Source organism: Neltuma alba, unplaced genomic scaffold (genome assembly GCF_004799145.2).
Source record: "Neltuma alba isolate B1F8T4 unplaced genomic scaffold, ASM479914v2 tig00011790_pilon, whole genome shotgun sequence".
In the NCBI taxonomy this organism is placed as follows: Eukaryota; Viridiplantae; Streptophyta; class Magnoliopsida; order Fabales; family Fabaceae; genus Neltuma; species Neltuma alba.
In genome coordinates this window covers 116291-139383 of record NW_021636411.1, presented here as the reverse complement: position 1 = coordinate 139383, position 23093 = coordinate 116291, and the positions used below count along the sequence as shown (strand labels likewise).

Sequence of the window (23093 nt, the reverse complement as noted above, 5' to 3'; positions counted from 1 at the left end):
CGGTTGTTTTGGCCCGAGATCATCAAAGATAGCATGATATACTTTCTTTTCATACATAACCAAGGAGGCAAGTTGTAAATTACGAGGAGCACTGGCCAAGCACTGTGTGTGCTACTAAGATTACCATATGGGTTAATTCCATCCGTACAAAGCCCTAGCCGAAGGTTTCTTGGCTCGCCACCAAATTGAGGAAATTTTTGATCTATTGTTTTCCATTGAGGAGAATCTGCTGGGTGACGAAGCTTTCCATCACATATTTTCTCATCAAAATGCCATCTCAAGTTCTTTGCATCTGTGGCATTAGCAAATAGACGCTTAAATCGTGGTATTATTGGAAGATACCACAGAACCTTTAAAGGAGAACCTTTGGTCATCTCATTATAATCACCATCATCTTTCTTCATTTTGTATCTTGAAGTCCCACATTTAGGGCACTTATTCAACTCTTCATAATCATTTCTGAATAATATGCAGTCATTAGGACACACATGTATCTTCTCATATTCCAAACCCATCGGACACAAAATCTTTTTTGCCTCATACATTCGTTTCGGAAGTGAATTCCCTTTGGGAAGAATATCACTCAGCAATTCAAGCAATTCCGTAAAACTAGCATCGGTCCAACCATTTCTTGCCTTCAAATTCATCAGTTTCAATACGGTTGTCAATCTTGTGTAATCATCTTTGCACCCCGGGTATAAAGGTGTCTCTGCATCACTACACAAAGTTTCAAAGGTGGAAGAAAACTGTGTAGAGGATTCAGACCTTATATCACGAAACATATCCGAAATTCTATCACCAAAGTCTTCATTCACAACCTTCTCATTTGCAGACAGTGTAGTCTTTCTAATTTCTTCATGCCATATCCAATTTGTATACCTCAAATTTATCCCATCACAGATAAGATGCTCTTTTATCTCAGAAATACTCCGTCGACTATTGTTTAAACATTTGACACAAGGACAATAGTACAATCCATCTCCTTTACTAGGGGCATTTCTCTGAGCAAACTCAAGAAATTTTTCAACCCCATCCTCATATTCCTTGCTAATTCTCCTAGCTTTCATTCAACTACGATCCATTGTTCTACAGATTATTTAAACAATACTTTACTATCAATCAAAATTCATAACGAAGGAAAAAAACACAAAATAACTAACATATTATTTATCACTAAATTCTTATATTTATTACAAAAAATTATCAAAAATTCGAAATAAATATCAAAAAATTATAAAAAAATTTAAAAACTTCATAACTAATCAACTCCAAACATTTTAACATATTTCTAATACAGTATGTAAAAAGGAATTAAGGTTTTCTCACATCTAATGCCTACCAATTAACACCAATCAACGGTTCAACCACATAAAAATGCAAAATGAATAATAGAAGCTAACCACAATGTAAAACTAACAACCCATTTCATATATAACAGATTTTCATGGTTAAAACATTCAACAAACCAACAAAAATTGAAAAGAATGAAAGAAGAGGATACTCACAGAGCAGAGAAGCTTCAAACGCGAAGTGAGGCGGCGGCGGACGGCGGCAACGCACCGGTCTTCGGTTAGATAGTGGAGGGTAGGACCGGTTTTCGGCGGTGGACCACGGCTGAGCAAGAACCGACGGAAATGGGAGGCGCGGTCAACCACAACGGAGTGCGGCGCACGGCGGCAAGGCTCCAAGGGCTCAATGGAGGAGTTTAAACGGTGGGCTAGAGGCAGGAATGGCCGGTAATGGCAGTTTTACGGTGGTGGGGCAGAGGGGGACCACGACGCACTGAAGAAATGAGAAAGAAAGTGAGGAGTCGAGCGGCCGAAAGGGGTTAGAAGAACACACTTTCCACGGCGGTTCTTTAAAGAACCGCCGTGGAAAGTCATAACCCTTTCAACTTATTTACAAAAATGCCATCGCGCTTTTTTCCACTTCGTTTTTCTGCTGAACCGCCGTTAGTTTGCGACGTTAAAGGTCTTTTTTCTAGTAGTGTGGTTATAATATGATATAATATTTCTATTTTCAGCAAAATATAACTAAATTGCATATTTGAAATTAACACATTTATTTGTCAATAATCTCTATATCAATTGTTAATGTTTATACTTGTTAATATTGGCTTTATGACTTATCAATTTTCTTGCTAATATATGTTTTTTGTTCAAATAACTAAATGATATGGAAATAAGTCATAAATGAATATGAAACTACAAATGAAGGCTTTTTGTAAGTGAAGGCTCCATAATTGACAAGAGAGCATATTTATATTGACAAGTTAACATGTCAACATTGACAAGTGAGGGTGTCATAACTAACAACTTTCTTTATATCAGAAGGACATAATCATATAAAAGGAGATAAGTAATATATTTAGATGTAAGTCAATGACAAGCCATTTAATTTGTCACTACATCTGTATGTGGACAATTATTACATGTTGCTCTTCAACTACTACTTTTTGGCATTGTGATATAAAATGTGTTGTCATTTCTTGCACTCTCCCTTATCAATGTTATCGCTTTAACATGTCAATGCCTATACCCTAACTTGTCATTAGAAGCACCCAATTTTATGATAAACACCCTGAATCTCATTGCAAGCTGAAAACTATCATCTTCTTCTCAACCAAATTGCAAAACAAATACAAAATATATCACTCTTAATAGATATTGGCTCCTAAATTAATGTACAAATAATGTCATTCCAAGTTACAATGAAAGGGCGGAAACAAGTTAGTCATCTATTTTTTCTACTCTTGCCATTTACAAAAAAAATGTCTCTCTTTCTGCTCAGGAAGTATTGAGGTCCTTAAAAATGCCTGAAGACACTAAGGTGAGTTCATTCCTTGACAATTCCAGAAATAACAAGAGAATCATGAATCTTAAATACCATTGTTTGGTTTACTATATACACATCCTCCCACAGGTAGTAATTACAAGCTCTGTGGAGTGTTACTTCAATCTTTAACTTAACTATAGACATACACTTAGTAGTAGGAATTGTAGCAGTAGCACTGGGAAAGAAACACTGGATGAAAGGTTTTATAAAGAAGCAAACAATCTTGTCAAAAAAGTTCACATCTTCATAGCAAGACATTGCCTAGATGAAAGAACGTCAATGTCAACGCAATGAACATAATTTGAAAATTCAATTATAAGTTTATAGAAGTTAAATTTAGACAACAAATCAACAACACCTTACAATTGGAAGAAGTTGATGTTTATGGAAAACAAAAGCGGCTGAATCTTTATCTAGACAAAAGTCATAAGATCTTGTGACATTGAGCTCTATAATTCTGGGACAGAAACAAAACTAGACACTCACTACAAGGGAACTGAATAATCAGCTGGAGCATACCTTCAACAAATATAATTGAACAGGTCTTAATTTAAGTAAGTTAGTAAATGACCAACACAAAGGGTGATGTAAACTACAACAATATACCATGAAACTTCAACAACATATATCTACTATTTTACTTGCAAATATATTTTTCCAATAAAATGTTTTATCTTCTTCAACTTAGCCAAAGAAATAGCATTTGTAGCATTTAGAGCACATCTGTGAGGAAACATAAGATAACATTTGAAAAATTCAATGCCCAGCAAAAAATAAATCAACTCCAAGTATAAAGAGACATAAATTGAAACTGTGTTTCATAAATAATCACTAAATAAATGGGCCAAGAATTCAATAGCGGGAAAAGCAGTTGGCATATCCTTCAAAACTGTACTGAAATTGATGACATAATCAAATTAGGAAGTACTCAAATCATAAATTCATAAATTTAACCCAGACAAAATAATCCAATATCACAGTCCACAGCTATGGCCAAGAGACTGAAGTGAAGACGACGTCACGAGCACCGACAGACTTCAATTTGAAGGTTGGAGTTAGGAATCAAGAGCTTAGTGAGGCGGACCAATTTAAATTAGATTCACTACCAAAAAAATGCAATTAGCAATGGAATTTAACAACAAAATTTTTATTTAGTAATGGATCAGTGACGGAATTTGTTCCGTCGCTAATTCTTTTGTCACTAATTGGATTAGTGACTGAAAATTTCCATCACAAATCAGCAACAAAAAAAGTTTGTCACTAACCTGACTTTAAAAAAAAAAATTAACACCTCCACCAATTGCTATCTCATCACCGGTGACAATTGCCGGTCACCTCCACATGTTGCTGCCACTTCACCTTTACCTGTCATGTATCACCATCTCGCATGCCACCTTGCATCGCCACGTGTCGCCACCGCATAATTCCTCCTCAAAATGACTTCTTCACAGCTAGAACCAAGGACCTTGTGTGCGTGCGTGCAGGGTTTCACCAGTTGAGTTGCAATGAATTTACTAATTTATTTTGCAAAATTAAATATATATAATAATTTTTTACACAAAAAATTATATATACACACATATATATTATTACAAACTAAAAATAAAATGTATGATAATTTTAATCATAACTATTTTTGTGACAAAATAATTTTTAAGCATTTGTTTTACTATTCATTTTATAATGTTTTATTTTTTAAAAAATATTTTTAATATAATATTAATTTCCAATTACACTAATTTTCAATTTTAAATCATAAATAATTTTTTCATAAATATATTTTTTAAATTTAATTTGTTAATTGACATTGATAAGATATATAGTTTAATTATATCTGTATTATATTACATTATACTATATTATCTGTATGTGTTTATATTTCATGAAAATCATTGATAATTAGTAAACAAATCTTGTTATTCAAAAAATAACTACCATAATAAAATGGGAAAATGACAATAAAATACCACTTGAATTCCAAAAAGACAAATAAGGGACCTGAATAAGCAAAATGACATAGAAGGCATCAGGTACCAATATGGGATTTTGATTTTGAATTTTACAAAACACATAGTGAGATTTACAACTTTCATAGTGAGAGTTACTACTTCGTCAATGGGTTTTACAACCTGTTTTGAAGGGCCGAACAAGTTTTGCCTAATTTTACAAACACATAGTGGGATTTACAACTTTCATAATGAGAATTACTACTTGGTCAATGGCTTTTGCAACCTGTTTTGAGGGGTTAGGCAACTTTTCTGTAAAAAACAATACAATTCCACGCTGAATTTTACAAAACACATAGTGGGATTTACAACTTTCATAGTGAGAGTTACTACTTTGTCAATGGGTTTTGCAACATGTTTTGACATCAAAAATCAAAATTCCAGATTGGTACCCAGTGCCCTATTTGTCATTTTGCTTATTCAGGTCCCTTATTTGTCTTTTTGGAATTCAAGTGGTATTTTATTGTCATTTTCCCTAATAAAATCTAATAGATTATTCTATATAAAAAAGTTAAATGATTTGAATAGATTATGATAAACAAGGTGTTCGCATAAATTCATTTTTTAGTTTTGAATTTCTATCATATATCATATCTTTTAATATATTGCATATATAATAGAATTATTTCTTTCTTATATCAATTTACATAATAAAGTTATTAATACTCTTAACATATTTGTTTAATTATTATTAATAATCAAGAGGAATTGATTTTAATGAAATATAAACAAGTTTTCTAAGGAATTATCTTCCTATTCTTAGTATGTATCTAATGATGAGATAAATGATAATAATATTTTCATTAACACCAACTCCACAAATATATCAATTTATTTTACAACTGAAAATATATTCAAATCATTATATTCTTAATTATATTATTATATAAATTATTGTAAGATTATAATCTAAAATAATGAAATTTAAAATTAGTAACGAAATTAGTGATGGAAATTTTGTTGACAGTAATTTGGCGGCATAATTTTTTTGTTACTAATTCTATAGCTAAAATTTTGTAATTAAAATTTGCAACGGAATTAGCGTCAGAAATTTCTAACAAAAAAAAAATTCTATTGCTAATTCCGTTACTAAATATTTGTTGACGGATTTTTCAATGGATTAGCCTTATAATTTAGCGATGGAATTTTCTATTGATAAATTTAGCGATGAAATTTCTGTTCATAATAAACTATTTTTTTTGTAGTGATTTAGGAGTTTAAGGATTTAGGGCAACCTCGGCATGAAAAGAATTGAGTGATAAAGACAGGCTTTAAGAGAAGAGGTAGCTTTGTGATGGAGATTTAAGCTGAATCAGTGTCTTATATGTATTTTTACAGGGACAACATAGTCTTTTCGTATTTTTCTTTATTGAAATCAGGTCCTTTAGAACTTTTGATTCGTTATCAAGTTTGAAGAGACTTTTTTACAATATTCTATTGTTTATGGGACCTCAGTGACATTTTCCTAAAATATATAAGATCAGAGTGTGAATATACCTTTACCCTATATGTTATAACACATTTTTCATTTCAAATGCATTTTTAAAAGTTGATTTTTTTAGATACTGTGAATATCACACAAATCTATTTATTTGTAGCAAATTAAAGATTTTGCTAATTAATACACACATGTATAGCTGTGGGGACATGTTATTAAATCCAAATATAAATAACTATTTATATATTTATGATGTGATAATCACATATAATTATAATCGATCATAAATTCGTACAAATTAATTATATTTTTATCAAACTAATTATGTTTTAATTATCATATAATCATAATCATACATATATTTTTTTCCAACAACATAATCATATATTCATATAAAATGGTAAATACCATATTATATCCTTGGTACCTTCTCATAATCTATCACAGTAACTTCAAGAGCAATGCATGTAGCTTTCCTTAGGTTTGCATTTTTTTTTCCCCCAACCCAGCCTTAGGCTTACATTTGTTCAAAGACTTGTAGTAGCTTTGTAGATGGTAGATGGTATCATAGATTCATGGTAAATGACCTCATGGCCGTTGCAACCTTTGCAAATAGACATTTGGGTCATTGTAAGTGGTTTTACGTGGAATATAATTTTAGTTGCTTGTTTATCCAAAAGAATTCATAACTTAAAGAAAAATTATGAAAAAAATTAATACTAAATATTTCCTTTGGTCATTAATATAAAAGCTAAATAATTAATTTACAAAAATTAAGAAAATTATTTTAATTATATTTAATAATTGTGACTTGATTTTTGTAAACTATCATATTTAATCATGTATATTGGAGTATTCCTGATTGGGAGCTCCCTTAATATGCAAGGTTAATGAGGATACTTTTGATAAAAAAAATTTTAAATTTAAGAGGTGTGGTGAATTGGGGTTATGATTAAAGTGAATCCCTTTTTAAGCTCTTGAGGTAATATTTAGTTAGATTAGATGTCAATGATGTCCTTGTGTCAAAACCACCCACCAATATCATGCCTAGATGAGATTCCACTCAAATTTGGTGTTAACATGCTTGTATACTTGCATATGTTTGATTATGTTAAGGGTGAAGATACATAAAGCATACTGAAATATTTTTCTAGATACATTTAATATCCCAAAATATTTTGTAGTGCATTCAATACTTTAAAGTATTTTTTCAAATACATATCGCATCTAAAGTATTTTTTTTCATACAGCATTTTAGAGTATTAGACACACTAAAAAATAATTTAAGGTGTTAGACGCATTTAAAAAATACTTTAAAATGTTGAATATACCAAAAATATAATTTCGGGTGATGGATGTACTGGAAAAAAATTCTGGATACTGCATACATTACAAAATACTTTAAAATATTTGATGCACGTGGAAAAATATTCAAGTTTGCTGGAAGCACTTTTATAAAATAAAAAAGTTAGATTGGATAAATAATTTTCTCATTTTTGCAAAATAATTTGAATAAAATAATTTGGACCAAAAAAATAAATTTAAGATTTCGAGACGGCTTGAAGTCAACTAGAAGGGGAGAGAGAGAAGAAGAACAGGGAGAATAACAAACGTAAAAAAAAAAAAAAAAATCCTGCATTTGGGCTTCAGAAAGTATACTTTTCAATTTCGTCTCATTCTCAAGTTTCCCTTCTTTTATTTATTTCTGCAATAGTTCGTTCGTGGCGAAATTCGCACGTGCCTTTAGTTGGGACGGCGTCACCGACCTTCTTTCCTTCTCCGCGGTTATCAATTTGTCGATCGACGACGGCGTGGTGTTCGACGGTTTGGTCGTTTTCGGTTTTACATATGAATTTGGAAACTCTTGTCAGGCCTGTACCCGATTTTTCCCTATTTTAGGTTCGTCGTAATTTATTAAACTTCTAGGGTTTCTGAGTTCCTTAATTGTTAATTTGCTATTGTTTGTTTTAATTTAGTATTAGCCTATACTTACTGTAGTAATATTTAATTGAATTTATATAATTTAAATTCGAACCTTCAATTTCCAGTTCCGAGCATAGGGGATCTGTTTAACGGTTTTTCATCCGCTGTCCCTGGTTTCAGAGAATATTTTGAGATATTTAACCTTGTTTCTTGCATTCAATGGCTTTTGTCGTTGCTTGTAAATTTTGAAACTTCTTATCAACTGAGTTTCTTCCAGGTATTTTATATTTATTCCACTAATGGAATTGTTGACTTTTTATTTTACGACACACACGCGCACGCACACACACATATTGATACACACGCAAAAATATGTGGATTCCCAATATTTCGGTGCATAATCTGTAATGATGTTTGCTTATGTTGAAAGTTTTACTTGGCGGTGCTTTATGCACAATGAAAATGTGTTTGGTGCAGCTGACTTACTAGCTGATTATGGAATCATTAGCGTTTGAGTAATGCGATATCCGGTTTGCTAATCAGGAGTATCGAATAGGGAAGATGGAGCTGCAGGCGCACATTTCGGGCCAGGTACCTAATCAAGCAGGGTCTCAGTTGCCGGGACTGGCTCAGACAAATGGAAATGCTCTCCCTCCTCAGATACCAAATTTAGGTGGTATTCCACGTTCAACCATAAATACGGACCCTGAATTTCTCCGAGCACGTTTTCTCATGCAGGAAAAGATGTAAGACAATTGTTTTGGTTTTGGTGTTTTCATATTATATGAATTATTCATTGTTTATTTGCAATGCATTTAATCAGAAGGTGAGTTGACTGCATTAATTATTCTTGGCAAATTTGTTCATAGTTTTAGAAAGAGTTGGATATTTTTCTGTTCATAAAAAAATATTAAAGCATAAGGTGAAGAAACACAAATTTGTAAATGCTATATTTAGTTTTAATGGGCTTTAAAATTTATCTCTGTCAACATGTTTTACGACTGATTAATGTTACATGTCTTTTCATTTCCAAGGTACTTCCTTGTGTCTTACTGCTGGATAATGTTACATAAGAGGTTTTATTGGTCTCAAAACAATCCAGATTGCAAGCAACCATTTATGTTTTTATGTCCTCTTAACCTCTCTAAAAATATATACTTTGTTCCTTGACAATCAACCATAGCACGTGAGATCAGACAATCATACTCTTCCCAATCTTTTTTGGTTGCTGTTATTTGTTAATATTTTTACTGAAATTTTGTGTGCAACAACAAAATCATAAAATAAATGAATACAGAAAATCATTAAACATTTTTCTCTTTTATGTTTTAGCAACGATATGCTATTGCAGCGGCAGCCGCATCCAGTTACTGAAAATAATAGAAGAAGGTGTAGGGATTTTGCTAAACGCCTGGAAGAGGGCATGTTAAGATCTGCACGCTCCAAGGTTTATTTCTTTGCTTTTTATTGCTTTTCTTAGGATTGATATCTTGGCCTACTTGCTTTGTACATATTCCCTTTTCATCTCTTATAATTTTCCTTAAAACACTTCCTATTCTTTGAACCGCTCTTTGTTAGGGATGATAATGTTTTGTGTTTATCTTCTCAGGAGGAGCACTTGAACATGGAAACATTAGAGAGCCGTTTGATGAACTGCATCAAACGATCATCTGCGAGTAATCATAACCAACAATATCCCCAGACTGTCAGCTCCTCTCAGGTTGGTACAATGATACCAACACCTGGCATGTCACATGTTGTGAGTTCAAGCATGGCCTCTACACCTTCCGTAGAGGTCCCAATGATTGCATCCAGTGGATATAATAGCATGCCATCTTCATCTATCAATAGCGGAAACATGTATCTGCATGGCAACTTGCATGGGAATTCCTTAAGGAGAGGTGATGGTAATTCTGCTATCCTTCTTCCCCAGATCCTTATACTTTACTCATTTCCGCCTGAATTATTGAGTCTAGTTATTTCAGGTTTTGCAAATGGCTATCAGCAGTCTTCTACTGGCTTTTCGGTTGGTTCTGGGGGGAACATGTCATCAATGGGTGTGCAGAGAAATGCAAATCAGATGATTCCCTCTCCTGGATTCACTAGCAGCAGTCACTCATACACGAACGTAGAATCTTCTAATAATAGCAATGTCTTTTCCAATGTTGATTCAACTATGGTATCACAGTCACAGCAGAAGCCGCATGTTGGTGGCCAAAACAATAATGTGATGCAAAATCTTGGTAACCAAATGGGTAGTGGAATGAGGTCTGGTTTACAACAAAAATCTTTTGCATACTCAAATGGAGCTATGACTAGTGGATTAGGCTCAGTTGGAAATAATATGCAAGCTGCAAATGAATCTGGAACTACTGACGGCTATGCCACAGCTTATGGTAACTCCCCTAAACAATTGCAGCAGCACTTTGATCAAAATCAGCAACCACCAGTGCAGAGTAATCTTCCTTGCTCTTTTTTGTTTGTTTATAAGGGATTGAATCCTCAATCTTCCTTCATTTAGTGGTATTATCTCTTTGTACTGTTATTTCTTCGTGGATGGGTGGGTGTTTGTGTTTCACGTACAGATGCTTTCCCTGTTGGACTTTCATGGGTGGCAAAAAATACATACTTTTCACTGTAGAATTTGGCATCTTACTGTTGGTAAAAATTTCTGTTGGCAGGTGATGGTTATGGATTGAATAATGTGGATTCATTTGCTTCTGGAAACTTTTATTCATCTGCAACATCTTCTGGATCTATCATGAGCAGCCAGAACATGAATTCTACAAAATTGCCTGTGATATCCAAAACCAACTCTCTGATTAATAGTCATTCGAGTTTGCATGGCATGCAGCAGGCCGCTCTTCTGAAGTCTCAAGCAGTTAATCAGTTGGACAAGGTGAATTTTCAGTCTTCTTCGACTTCAAGAGATGGCCTTTTGCATCATCAACAGCAATGTCAGCAGCGGCCTCAGCAATTTCAACAACCAGAACAGTATGTGCAGCAGCAATTTCAACTTAAGATGCATAGTCAGCAGCCTCAGCATTTGGTCAATAATGATGCTTTTAGCCGGTCTCAGGCAACATCCAACTTAGAAAGCAAGGTGAAGTCTGAGCCTGGAGTTGAGCATCATCAAGAAGTGCTTAATTCACAGGTTTCTGGACAGTTTCATATTTCAGGGATGCAAAATCAGTTTCGGCAGAAAACTGCTGAAGATTGCTCTAAGAATGCTCAACATCTTCCTTTGGCATCTGGTCAGAATGATTTTTCCACGAGGGCACCTCAGAATTCGCAAGAAATGCTTCACTCCCAACATTTGACTTCACAGTCTGGAAAAAATTTTAGCTGGCCTTCAGCTGGGACACAGTCTAATTCTGCATATGCAAATCAATGGAATTCTCAGCCGCATGATGTCAACCACATAACAGGGAATACATCACAAGAGCAGCTTGTCCAGTCTGATTTCCATCAACGGATATCAAGGCTAGATGAAGCTCAATGCAATAATTTGTCATCAGATCCATCGATTGTTGGGCAAGCTGTTGCTTCTAGAGGCTCAGCTGAGCCACAAGTCTTAGGTGTTGCTGTCAAAAAAGCACACAGGAACCAACAGAGGTGGCTTTTATTTCTGCTTCATGCTAGACGATGTCCTGCTCCTGAAGGACAATGCCAAGAGCGATATTGTTATAGTGCTCAGAAGTTGTGTAGGCACATAGAAGGATGTGAGTTAACTCACTGTTCGTATCCCCGCTGTCATCATACCAGGCTGTTGCTTCGTCATTTCAAAAACTGCAAGGATCCTTGTTGCCCTGTTTGTGTCTTTGTTCGCAATTATCGACATAAACTTAAGTCTCAGATTCAGCCAGGTAATAATTCAGGCATGCCAGTTGCTGTTAATGGATACTGCCAATCCTATGACACTGAAGCTCCATCACCTAGCTTGATCCCAAAGCCAGTACCTGTGATTGAAACTTCAGAAGACCTGCAGCCATCTCAAAAACGCATGAAGATTGAGCAGAGTATCCATTCCTTGAGTTCTAAGAATGACAACTCTGCTATATCATTTTCTGCAAAGTGTCATTCTGATGTTTCCAAGGTTGCTCAGTGTCAAGATTATGCCCATTGTGAGACTTCTATGCCAATTAAACCTGAGCTTACAGAGGTCAAGGAAGAAGTTCTGGTGCATTTGGCAAATGAGAAGCTTAGTGAAGTTAATGTAAGTAACATGGAAGGTGGAGGGCCTACTAATGAACCTGTCACATTTAATGATTCTGGGCCAGAAAATATTAAAACAGAGAAAGAAACTGGACAAGATAAACCAGTAAGTGTGACCCAGCCATCTGAAAATGCATCGAGTACCAAATCAGGTAAACCCACAATCAAGGGGGTCTCATTGATTGAACTATTCACTCCAGAGCAAGTCAGGGAACATATCACTGGCCTTAGGCAATGGGTTGGCCAAGTAAGTCTTAATGCAAACTTCAACTTTCATTGAATGTATAATATTTATTTTATATTAGAGTTTATTGATGAGAAGACATGCAAAAATGGTAGAACTTTTCAGTCCCTTGGTAAATGGAATCCGACCCTTATATATTGCTTCTGCTTGTTGAAGGAATGAGTTGGGTCCAAAGTATTGTCCTTTTATTACTATGCTCTAACGTGTCTTTGAATAATTTTTATATTGTCTCATTATCTAGCAATACGAGGTTTTAATTTCTTGTGCCTCAAATTGTCCTTGATATGCACATCTTTTCTGAGGAATCATCTATTATATTGATCCAGAGCAAAGCAAAAGCAGAGAAGAATCAAGCAATGGAACATTTAATGAGCGAGAATTCCTGTCAGTTGTGTGCTGTAGAGAAGCTTACTTTTGAACCGCCTCCAATTTATTGCTCAACTTGTGGTGCTCGCATTAAACGAAATGCTATGTATTATACTATGGGTGCTGGTGACACACGGCATTATTTTTGTATTCCATGCTATAATGAGGCTCGTGGAGACAGCATTGTTGTTGATGGAAGTACCATTCCCAAGGGGAGGCTGGAGAAGAAGAAAAATGATGAAGAAACTGAGGAATGGGTATGTGTCATGTTAATTTTCTTGCTTGAATGATAGCTTTTAATATGTTTTGTTTAGTATTTATATATTTGATATATGCTTTTCTTTTCATTTAGTGGGTTCAATGTGATAAATGCGAAGCTTGGCAACATCAAATTTGTGCTTTATTTAATGGTCGGAGAAACGATGGGGGACAAGCTGAATACACTTGCCCTAACTGCTATATTCAAGAAGTAGAAAGAGGAGAGCGCAAACCTTTACCTCAAAGTGCTGTCCTTGGGGCCAAGGATCTGCCTAGAACGATTCTGAGTGACCACATAGAGCAACGGTTGTTTAGGAAACTAAAACAGGAGAGACAGGAGAGGGCAAGGCTTCAAGGAAAAAGTTATGATGAGGTGTGATTCATCAACTGATTCCCAATTATTTTAGATTATTGTTGGTTATGTGCAGAATTTTAATATTTTGGGCAAAGTACATTTTAATCCTGTGAATTAAGATCTAATTGCATTTTTTTGGGCCAGAGATCTAATTGCAAATTTTGGTTCGCAAATTTTGTTTGTAAAAAACGCTGTTGCATTTTATTTCTCCTAGTTCTTCAGAGCATGTAGCTGCATTTTAAAGTTGACGTGCTAAATTTTTAATCAGGCTGTAGTTCCAGGGATTACAATGTATTTCCTCAAAAGTTTTCAAAATACTGGAAATTTTGTGGCAAACTGTTTTTAATTGTTTCTGGGGCTGGCTGGAACAAATTTGCTTTTGATGCCACAGCTACTATCTGCTGTTCAACAACCTGGACAATTATCACATGAAGACCCATAAAATAAATAATGCACAGTGAATTGTCATTGATATTATGTACTAAGCTGTTATTGACCTGATGATCCGGTATATTTCCACTTCTTTTCCTCTGAGAGTATTTTATTTAGTTTGTAAACTAAAGGTATTATTATGTTGAGGAATTCATGCGGGGAGCACTGGTAGCTTCAGTTGTTTTTTCCTGAGTGTTTTTGATTTAATGTAGATAGTGGATACAAATTTGGTCCTTTAGTTTTATGCGTTTTGTACCAGTTACTCGAGTAGCATGATTCAACCATAGTAATGATAAGTGCATTTTATGAAAGTTCTTGCCCTTTCATGTTTTGGGTTGAGTATTTTTTTTGCCTTGCTTATTATGCTGTTTTGCGGACAACTGAGTCCATTGAAATGTGCTGGGGATTTGCCAGGTGCCTGGGGCCGAGTCACTTGTTATAAGAGTTGTGTCGTCTGTAGACAAGAAGTTAGAAGTGAAACAGCGTTTTCTGGAAATTTTTCAGGATGAAAATTACCCAACAGAATTCCCTTACAAATCAAAGGTAGTGTGATGGTTGCTTTGATTACTCTAGTGTGATTGAATCCTTGTCATTGATCATGCGTATTGGTATGATTTGGTTTTTATTGCAGGTAATTTTGTTGTTTCAGAAGATTGAAGGTGTGGAAGTATGCCTGTTTGGCATGTATGTGCAAGAATTTGGATCTGAATGCCAATTTCCTAATCAGCGACGAGTGTATCTTTCATATCTTGATTCTGTGAAGTATTTTCGTCCTGAGGTTAAAGCTGTGACTGGAGACGCCCTTCGGACATTTGTTTACCATGAAATTCTAGTAAGCTTTAATTGCTACCTCTTATGTAATGTTTATTATTGTAGTAATAGCAGCTTTTCTTGAAGAAATTTAATTTGATTAATTCTATATTAATTTTTTTGGTTAGATTGGATACCTTGATTATTGCAAGAAACGTGGTTTTACAAGCTGTTATATTTGGGCGTGTCCTCCGCTGAAGGGTGAAGATTATATATTGTATTGTCATCCAGAAATTCAGAAAACTCCAAAATCTGATAAGCTTCGGGAATGGTGAGCTTTAGTGTAACAGAAAAAAGGGAAACGGCGTGTAATTGTGTTACTTGTGCACACTTGTTGATTTGTTTATCAAAAATAACTTTGTGAACTTTTTTCTTCAGGTACCTAGCAATGCTAAGGAAAGCTGCCAAGGATGATATTGTGGTCGATCTCACAAACTTGTATGACCATTTCTTTGTATCTACTGGTGAATGTAGAGCAAAGGTTACTGCTGCAAGACTTCCATATTTTGATGGGGACTACTGGCCAGGGGCCGCAGAGGATCTGATTTATCAGCTCCGTCAAGAGGAAGATGGCAGAAAACAGAATAAGAAAGGAACTACGAAAAAAACTATAACAAAAAGGGCTTTAAAGGCATCTGGTCAGACAGATCTTTCTGGAAATGCCTCGAAGGATCTACTCCTAATGCATAAAGTAATTTGCTATCTTTATTCTTTATCATGCATTATTGTTCCTTTGGGCAACTTATGTTTTGAATATGTTGCGTGATCAGATATATAAATGCTGATAGTTTCTTATTGCATAAGTCTCGGTGAGATTTTATTCATTGGTTTCCTTATGTGAAGATAATATTTTTCTTCTTACAAAGCTTCCGATGTTTCTCCAGCTTGGTGAAACCATTAGCCCAATGAAGGAAGATTTTATCATGGTTCATTTGCAACATGCTTGCAGCCACTGTTGCATTTTAATGGTGTCTGGCAACCGTTGGGTTTGTAACCAGTGCAAGAATTTTCAGATTTGTGACAAGTAAGGAAACTTACTCTCATTGCTTGTCATGCCATCCGTTGTAAATTATATTTGCAGCTATGCACACCATGTCATAGATCTTGAACTGTAGTGTGAGATAATGTTGTGAACCATATCTTGCCCTATGATGCTACTTATTGATGTTGATAGTAAAAGCTTCAAAATTATTTGAACTTGTTGACCGTAACTTTTCTAGATTGCTGGGCAATTTTTACCCTGGTTGCATTTGATATTGAAATTGCTGTTGAGTTTTGATATTCTATCTCTCCAGGGTTATGGGCTTATGACCTGACGTTATTCATTAATGCCTGCTCTTGTTGAGGTTATGCTGCTGTTGAAGTGAATAGTATCACTGTGAAGCTTTGCCATAGTCTTAAATTTATATATTTTTCATGTAGTTTTATAAAGTCTATCTTTATGGGTTGTCTGTAGAGGGGAGTTCCTTTGGGCCGTTGAAGTTGAGTTTTTGAAATATCAATTATTGTTGGTAATATACAAAGAAAAATGGTACTCACAAAATGGGTCATACATTTAGGACTGGAGGGAGTAATATGCAAGAGAATTTGACAGCTTCGTTGCATTTTGTTTTCCTCGTTTTGTTTCTGTTTTTTTTTTTTTCCCTGGCTTTTGTTTAGAAAGAATTCTTGTCCTCTCTGTTGGTTATGTTTTTTTGTACCCTCTTAAATGCAAAACACTAAAACGCTGTGTTCTTGGGAGTCAAAAGAAAGGACTATTTGTAGAATAGCCCCCATTTTCTTTGTTTCTTTCAACTTTTTTCTTTTTCTTTTTTGTTTTGGGCTGGGTGAGGATTAATGCGGTTCGGTCTTATTGCCCTTTTCATGTGGTTAGTAAGACCTGCTTTGGAGGGATACACAACAATCTTTAGGAGACAGGCATATGGGGTGTGTTCATGTGTATGTTCGTTGTAAAGAACCCAAAAGGGTATTGAGTCTTGAAGAGGTATTTCTAATATGTAATAAGATGTCTATAATAAAATACAAATAAAATCATCAAACAAGTTAAAACTATGGTTTCAATTCAAATCAATTGTTAATTCTCATCTCCATTCATATAAGAAAGATTCGCTATCTGTCCAGATTATTTTGAAAGAGTCTTGTGCATTTCAAAAATGTATCGAACTGAAAAAGTTAGATAGGATTGTTTGGTTGTGGAATGTGTATCATATTTGATATGTACTCCCTTTGGTCTTATATAAGCTTCAAATAACCAAATTGTGTTTAATGAACAAAGAATTAAAATTAGTTAAAAATAATAAATAGGTAAAAAATGTATTCTTTCCCCCCAAATATGCGCTTAGTTATTATGAGAGTAATTGAGAGAGACAATAGATGAATAAATGATGAGAGAAAATATACGGGGTAGTATATGCAGAAAGGGAGAGTAGAATGAATTATTAAAATAATTGGAGGGAATCAAGCTAGTCACCTTTCTAATTAATGCTATTCATAGTCATTGGAAAAAAAATAAAACAATAAATACAATCAACCAAGGCTAAAATTGGAAAAAAGTATTAAATGTCTGACAAAGTTCAAAATGGAGCTTATAAATTGGACCGGGCCCTTTTCGAAAGGTGAAGCCTATAGATAGGATTGGAGGGAGTATCTATTATTGATGTATTCCCTTTTTTTTTTTTTTTTGGGGCGTGTCTGTGTTTCCTAGAGATTTGTGTGTATGGCCTTAAATAGTTCAGCGTCAGAGATTAAGTAAGCGCAGGAAAAAAGATTGTATAGAAACTTTGGCTTACTGCACTGAACATGAAATCTCATCAACTCAGCTCTTAAAAGATTTCCATCTTATTTCTTTTATTTACTCATTTATATGCTACAATAACAAAATGGTTGAGTATTTTGAAGTCTTTTGGTGATTAAGAATTAAGACGACTACTTTTCTACTTTTGCGACTTCAGAGCTATATTTTAACTTTTGGCAGTACTCTGATTTCTAGCCAATATATTTAAGATATGAGTTATGTATACTGTAAGTTCAACATAAGCATTCAGTTTTTGGGATTTGAGTTACATTTATACGCAAATATAATGTTTATGTAAGATTATTAAAAATTTTCATCATCTCTATTTAACAAACAATTCCAATTTTTTAATGTCAATTTAACGTGCATAATTAGAAAGATTATGAAAGCTTTCTCCATTTTAACTTGCGTATGATTCTTTCTGGTCAAATTAACCCGAAATACCATGAGGTGGTTAAGTGATAATGGAGCGAACCACAGGGAAGTTGAGCAGTAGTTTCAAGTTGAAGCCATAAGGCTTCATTTAGTTTGTCCTGGGGAGTGGGATCCATTTCCTCACTTTTTTGCAATGTCTATTATACTCTTGTAATCATTATTGAGTAGTTTATCCTTTTATTACCTTTTTAAAAGTAGGGTCACAATTTAATTTTTACCCACACAACTACTTTTTAGTTCATTTTTCCTTCCATTCCAGGTTATTTTGTGTGCCAAACGAAGCCTGAGGGAATAGATTAATGTTGTGCTGTGGTGCGAACTATAATTAATCCGGCATTATTTTATTATTCCACTGTGTAATATCTGTTTTCAGTAACCTGCTATTATAGGAGAGCATATACTTATAAAACGATATTTTGTTTCATCTTTCTGAATTTCACATTGAAGTGGTGATTGTGGAGGGTGGCCTAAACCTGTACATTACATTGTCATATAATCTATTATCAAATTTATGCATGAAGAGAGTTTTTGTACATAAATTGAAATCTAGTATTGATTTGAATAAATTGTAACTTATTGCTAAAACACAGTGATCCTTTGTAATAATGTCTCAATGTTACTTTCAAGTATCTGTAACTACTCCATATCTCCTATATCAACTGTCTCTCATACGCAATGTCCTAGTCCCCCTCGCAAACCCTCTGTGAACAAATATTTAGAATTTTGATATTGACCTAATTTTAATATTTGGTCTCTCAGGTGTTACGAAGCAGAACAAAAACGTGAAGAAAGAGAAAGGCATCCTATAAATCAGAGGGAGAAACATGCTCTTAACCGAGTAAGCAAGCAATCCATCTGATGTTGACGTGGACAATGAATTTGATTATTTGCTAGGGAATGAGAGAGTTGGCAATCTATCACTTTCCTATTGCTGTAATTTCTGTTTAAGTAATGTTGTTAACTTAGAGGAACTTAAGTGTTAGCAAATTTAAGGGAAGCCTAACAACCTGGTATTTTGTAGTGTCTAAGTAGGTGAGGTTTGTTTGGTTACTTTCTTATGACCTGTCATTTCTGCAGATTGAGATTATTGATGTACTGGCTGACACAAAGGACAAAGATGAGATCCTTGAGAGTGAATTTTTTGACACTAGACAGGCATTTCTGAGTCTCTGTCAAGGAAACCATTATCAATATGATACTCTCAGACGGGCCAAGCATTCATCAATGATGGTCCTATATCATCTTCATAATCCAACTGCTCCTGCCTTTGTGACAACCTGTAACATCTGCTATCTTGACATAGAGACTGGTCAAGGTTGGCGATGTGAAGTTTGCCCGGAGTATGATGTATGCAATGCTTGTTATCAAAAGGGAGGCATTGATCATCCACACAAGTTGACAAATCATCCATCACTGGCTGATCGTGATGCGCAAAACAAAGAAGCGAGACAGCTTCGAGTGTTGCAGGTATTATTTAGGTTTCAGATTTTGTTTCTGTGTATTATCTAATTTCTGAATTTGGTTACATGTACCGTGTTTTATGATCTGTCAATGAAGCATTCATGGTATCCTATCTATTGAGAGTTCAGCATGAATGACTGGACTTTGTCTAATTCAGTTCTTGATTATAACATTGAAGACATCTTAAATATGAAGTGCAAGCGTGAGCCTAAGATCTTGAATTTCATGTCTGAATTCTGATGATTATCAATTACGTTTTGACCCTGTTATGTTACTAATTTAAGTTGTTCCTAAATTTAATTAGATTTTGTTACCTACATGTTATGGCAACTAGTTATCTAATCTTCCTGTCTTAGGAACTCTATTATGTTTGGCTTATTTGTGGCATAAATTGGGTGGATAAACAAATAAAGATGTGTATCTTCTCTTGTTATTACTTTGCAGAGGGGAATTTTCTAGCTTCCTTTCAGCATTTTTTTCTGGCTGATTGCTTGCATTCCCTTCTGAAGCTGCTGCATGATTATTACCTTACCAGATTATTCGTTCACTTCTTCTTTTTTTTTTTTTTTTTTGGGTTGATCTTACGTCTTTTGGTATAAAACCTGATAGTTATTGCATTTGACATTCTGATGCAGCTACGGAAAATGCTTGATCTTCTTGTGCATGCGTCACAATGTCGTTCTCCACATTGCCAGTATCCCAATTGTCGAAAAGTGAAGGGGCTCTTCCGTCATGGAATTCAATGTAAAACACGTGCATCTGGGGGCTGTGTTCTTTGCAAGAAGATGTGGTATTTGCTTCAACTTCATGCTCGAGCTTGTAAAGAATCTGAGTGTCACGTACCACGATGCAGGTTTGTGGATCTGGGATTGCCATCTTTGTTGATTTTATCGCACGCACGCATGCGCACACACATTTTTAATTTAACGCCTTTTTTTTTTGGGGCCAATTCAGAGATTTGAAAGAACATTTAAGGAGGTTACAGCAGCAGTCTGAATCTCGGCGAAGAGCAGCTGTAAATGAGATGATGAGACAGAGAGCAGCAGAAGTTGCCAACAATGCAGGATGAACAATTTTCTGATGTAAATATGGATGTTTTGTGGAAATTATCATGACAGGTACCCTCGCCCCTCTTGGACCTAGCTAACAAACTGTGCCTCTGTGGGTGGTTTCTGTATTGAAAGGGACAAAAGCATATGACAACGCAGCAGATTCACCAGCTTGTGGCCTTTCCATTAGTTGATCGCTTCTTTACGACATGATTGTCCGGAAGTGGATGTTTGAATTCAGCTAATTAGTGAGACCATCGTCTACCAGGACTTACCACCTCTACAGGGGCTTTAGGGTGGTTCCCTTTTTATGGGGACCGATTTAGTGATTCTTCGATTTTGCCAGTTTTTTTTTTTTTTTTATTTAAAAATTTTATTTTTGGGTATTACTCTAGTGCCATTCTTCAGCGGGGAGTGTATTATAGTCCTAATTTGTCTATATTGTCTTCACAAAGGAATGTGGGAAGGTAGATAGCAAGTCATTTTTCACCTGCTGAAGATTGGTCCTCTCTTGTATAGTTGTTTTTTGTTTCCCCCAAAATGAAAGATCAATAATCATAATCTTAGTAAATTTGTGTGTGCCTGTCCGTATGTGTTTTTTATTTTTTCGTTTTCTTCTTCTCTCGAAGGCACAGAATTTTGCATGGCTTTACATTTTACAACACTCATTTTGGGAATACTGATCGAAGTCATGAGGTGGAGAAGAGTTGTCTATAAGTATTCTTTAAATTATGACTTGGAATTCATGTCATCTACCATAATTGATGTGGTTGTATCTAATTCGATTATGTAATTTAGACAATGCTCTTTCGAAAAATTCGGATGCCTCTGTTTACATATGGTAGAGGTTTATCATGTTATACCTTTTTTAATTTTAATTTGTTGCTGTCTTTTATCCGAAAAAAAGGGTACAAAAAATCACATCTGAAACTGTTCTTTAGAAAATTATATGACAGTTAATAGTAACTGTATTAAATATAATATAATAAAAAAATTATAGTTTTGATTATTTAAAAAATTGGTTTAAGTAGTTTCTAAAAATAAGTCAGAGTAAAGATAAAAAAAATAAAAATAAAGACGCACCAGGATATTATAAAATTTGGGAAAAAAAGTAAAAAAATTATTTTTATGATCTTAATTAAAAACAAAATAAGTTTTATTTTGGTAAAATTTCTTAACATTCATAACTTATTATGAAACTTTTAAAAAATTGAAACTAATTTATTTTTTAAGTTTAAAAACGAGCGTTTGCGTTAATTTGACTCCTTCTAATTTTAATGTTATAGAAAAGAAAAAAATTAAAATCATATATAAAATTTGCTTCTTTAAGAAAAGAAGTAATGAGAGACGCGCATATGAATATTAAGGATGGGAGGCACAACTTACTGGAGTGCAAGGACTGTCCTTAGGGGTGGAATTCTAGTGAACGTTACATAAAAAATAAAAAAAAGTATATATGATTAATTTGTAGAATTTTTATAATGTATAGATTAAATTTAAAAATAATGGAAATAGATGATAACCAAATATCAATACTACTCCCCTTGTTGCCAATAATTATCAAAACTTGAGATGTGGTGAGAAGGAATGGACGGAGTTTTGTTATGCACAATTTAATATATGTATATTTATATTCTAATTTTTTATCTTTCTAAATAATTATAATTTTTAAAATCCTCCTTAATGAATATTACTGCTTTTTTTTTTATTTTAATTTTTTCTAAATTATATCTTTTAGTTCTAAAAATGTATTACTCCAATCTTTAATGCAAAACTCATTATCTAGTATAATTTGCACTACAAATAAGTTTTATACTAAAGAGTAATAGGGAGAAAAAGTTGCTGCATTAATGCTATTATGTATAACTATTCTCTGAATTGAAATAATATTAAAAAAAAGTATTACTTGAATAAATAAAGCATCATTATCCGACTGTCATTAATTTTTTTTTTATTTGCCACCCCTCACCACCTTTCTTTAGTTTTTTTTTTTAATGATTTATTCTATACAATCCTCACGTGCGTTAACATTTAGGAGGCGTTGGATTATAACACTCTTTTGTAAATTGAGATAAACGTTTTCACATATTTATTTTATACACCGTAAAAACACTTTTAAAATCATAGTTTTATTTCCATTCAAACGCCCCCTTAATATTACTTACTACTTTCAATCCTTAATATAAGAGCTAGTTAACTAATTTAAATTAAGAAAATTAGTTAAGTTAGTTATTTGTAATAAATAGGTGTTGTTTTCCTAAAATATCCTTACCAATTAAATGTATTAGTTAGAATCACTATTATTATAAGGATTATCTTGAAAAAAAATAGATAAATATGAGAGATAAAATAAATTCAAGTCTTATATTTAAAATCAAAATAAAAATCGAACGAACTTTTGTATTAAAAACTAGAATTGGTATTATTTATTTAAAAAACCATTTAATATACTTTTTTTTTCCCATGTGCTAT

General features: G+C 33.9%; 1 protein-coding gene across 4 annotated transcripts; it reads left to right on the top strand.

Annotated features, from left to right (window-relative positions):
- Window positions 1-8011: 8011 nt before the first annotated feature.
- Window positions 8012-21192, top strand: LOC114718016 (histone acetyltransferase HAC1). Of its 4 annotated transcripts, none has more exons than XM_028903267.1 (17): window positions 8012-8178; window positions 8746-8948; window positions 9535-9649; window positions 9812-10103; window positions 10188-10658; window positions 10884-12664; window positions 12988-13284; window positions 13380-13658; window positions 14487-14615; window positions 14704-14904; window positions 15011-15153; window positions 15261-15573; window positions 15767-15906; window positions 18871-18949; window positions 19189-19578; window positions 20208-20425; window positions 20527-21192. In XM_028903267.1, exons 2-17 carry the CDS (start codon window positions 8764-8766, stop codon window positions 20639-20641), a joined length of 5148 nt encoding a protein of 1715 aa, XP_028759100.1. In that variant the 5' UTR covers window positions 8012-8178; window positions 8746-8763; the 3' UTR covers window positions 20642-21192. The 4 variants fall into 4 exon arrangements, with proteins under 4 accessions (XP_028759100.1, XP_028759098.1, XP_028759099.1 ...); XM_028903265.1 differs by having other exon boundaries at window positions 10179-10658; XM_028903266.1 differs by having other exon boundaries at window positions 9812-10109.
- Window positions 21193-23093: the final 1901 nt, after the last annotated feature.

Excerpts from the sequence above, each read along its gene's own strand:
- LOC114718016 (XM_028903264.1), top strand. The coding sequence starts at position 8,764 with ATGGAGCTGCAGGCGCACATTTCGGGCCAGGTACCTAATCAAGCAGGG. Across the intron at positions 18,950-19,188 it reads AGAAACATGCTCTTAACCGA|ATTGAGATTATTGATGTACT; the intron begins GTAAGCAAGCAA and ends TCATTTCTGCAG. Across the intron at positions 20,426-20,526 it reads TGTCACGTACCACGATGCAG|AGATTTGAAAGAACATTTAA; the intron begins GTTTGTGGATCT and ends GGGCCAATTCAG.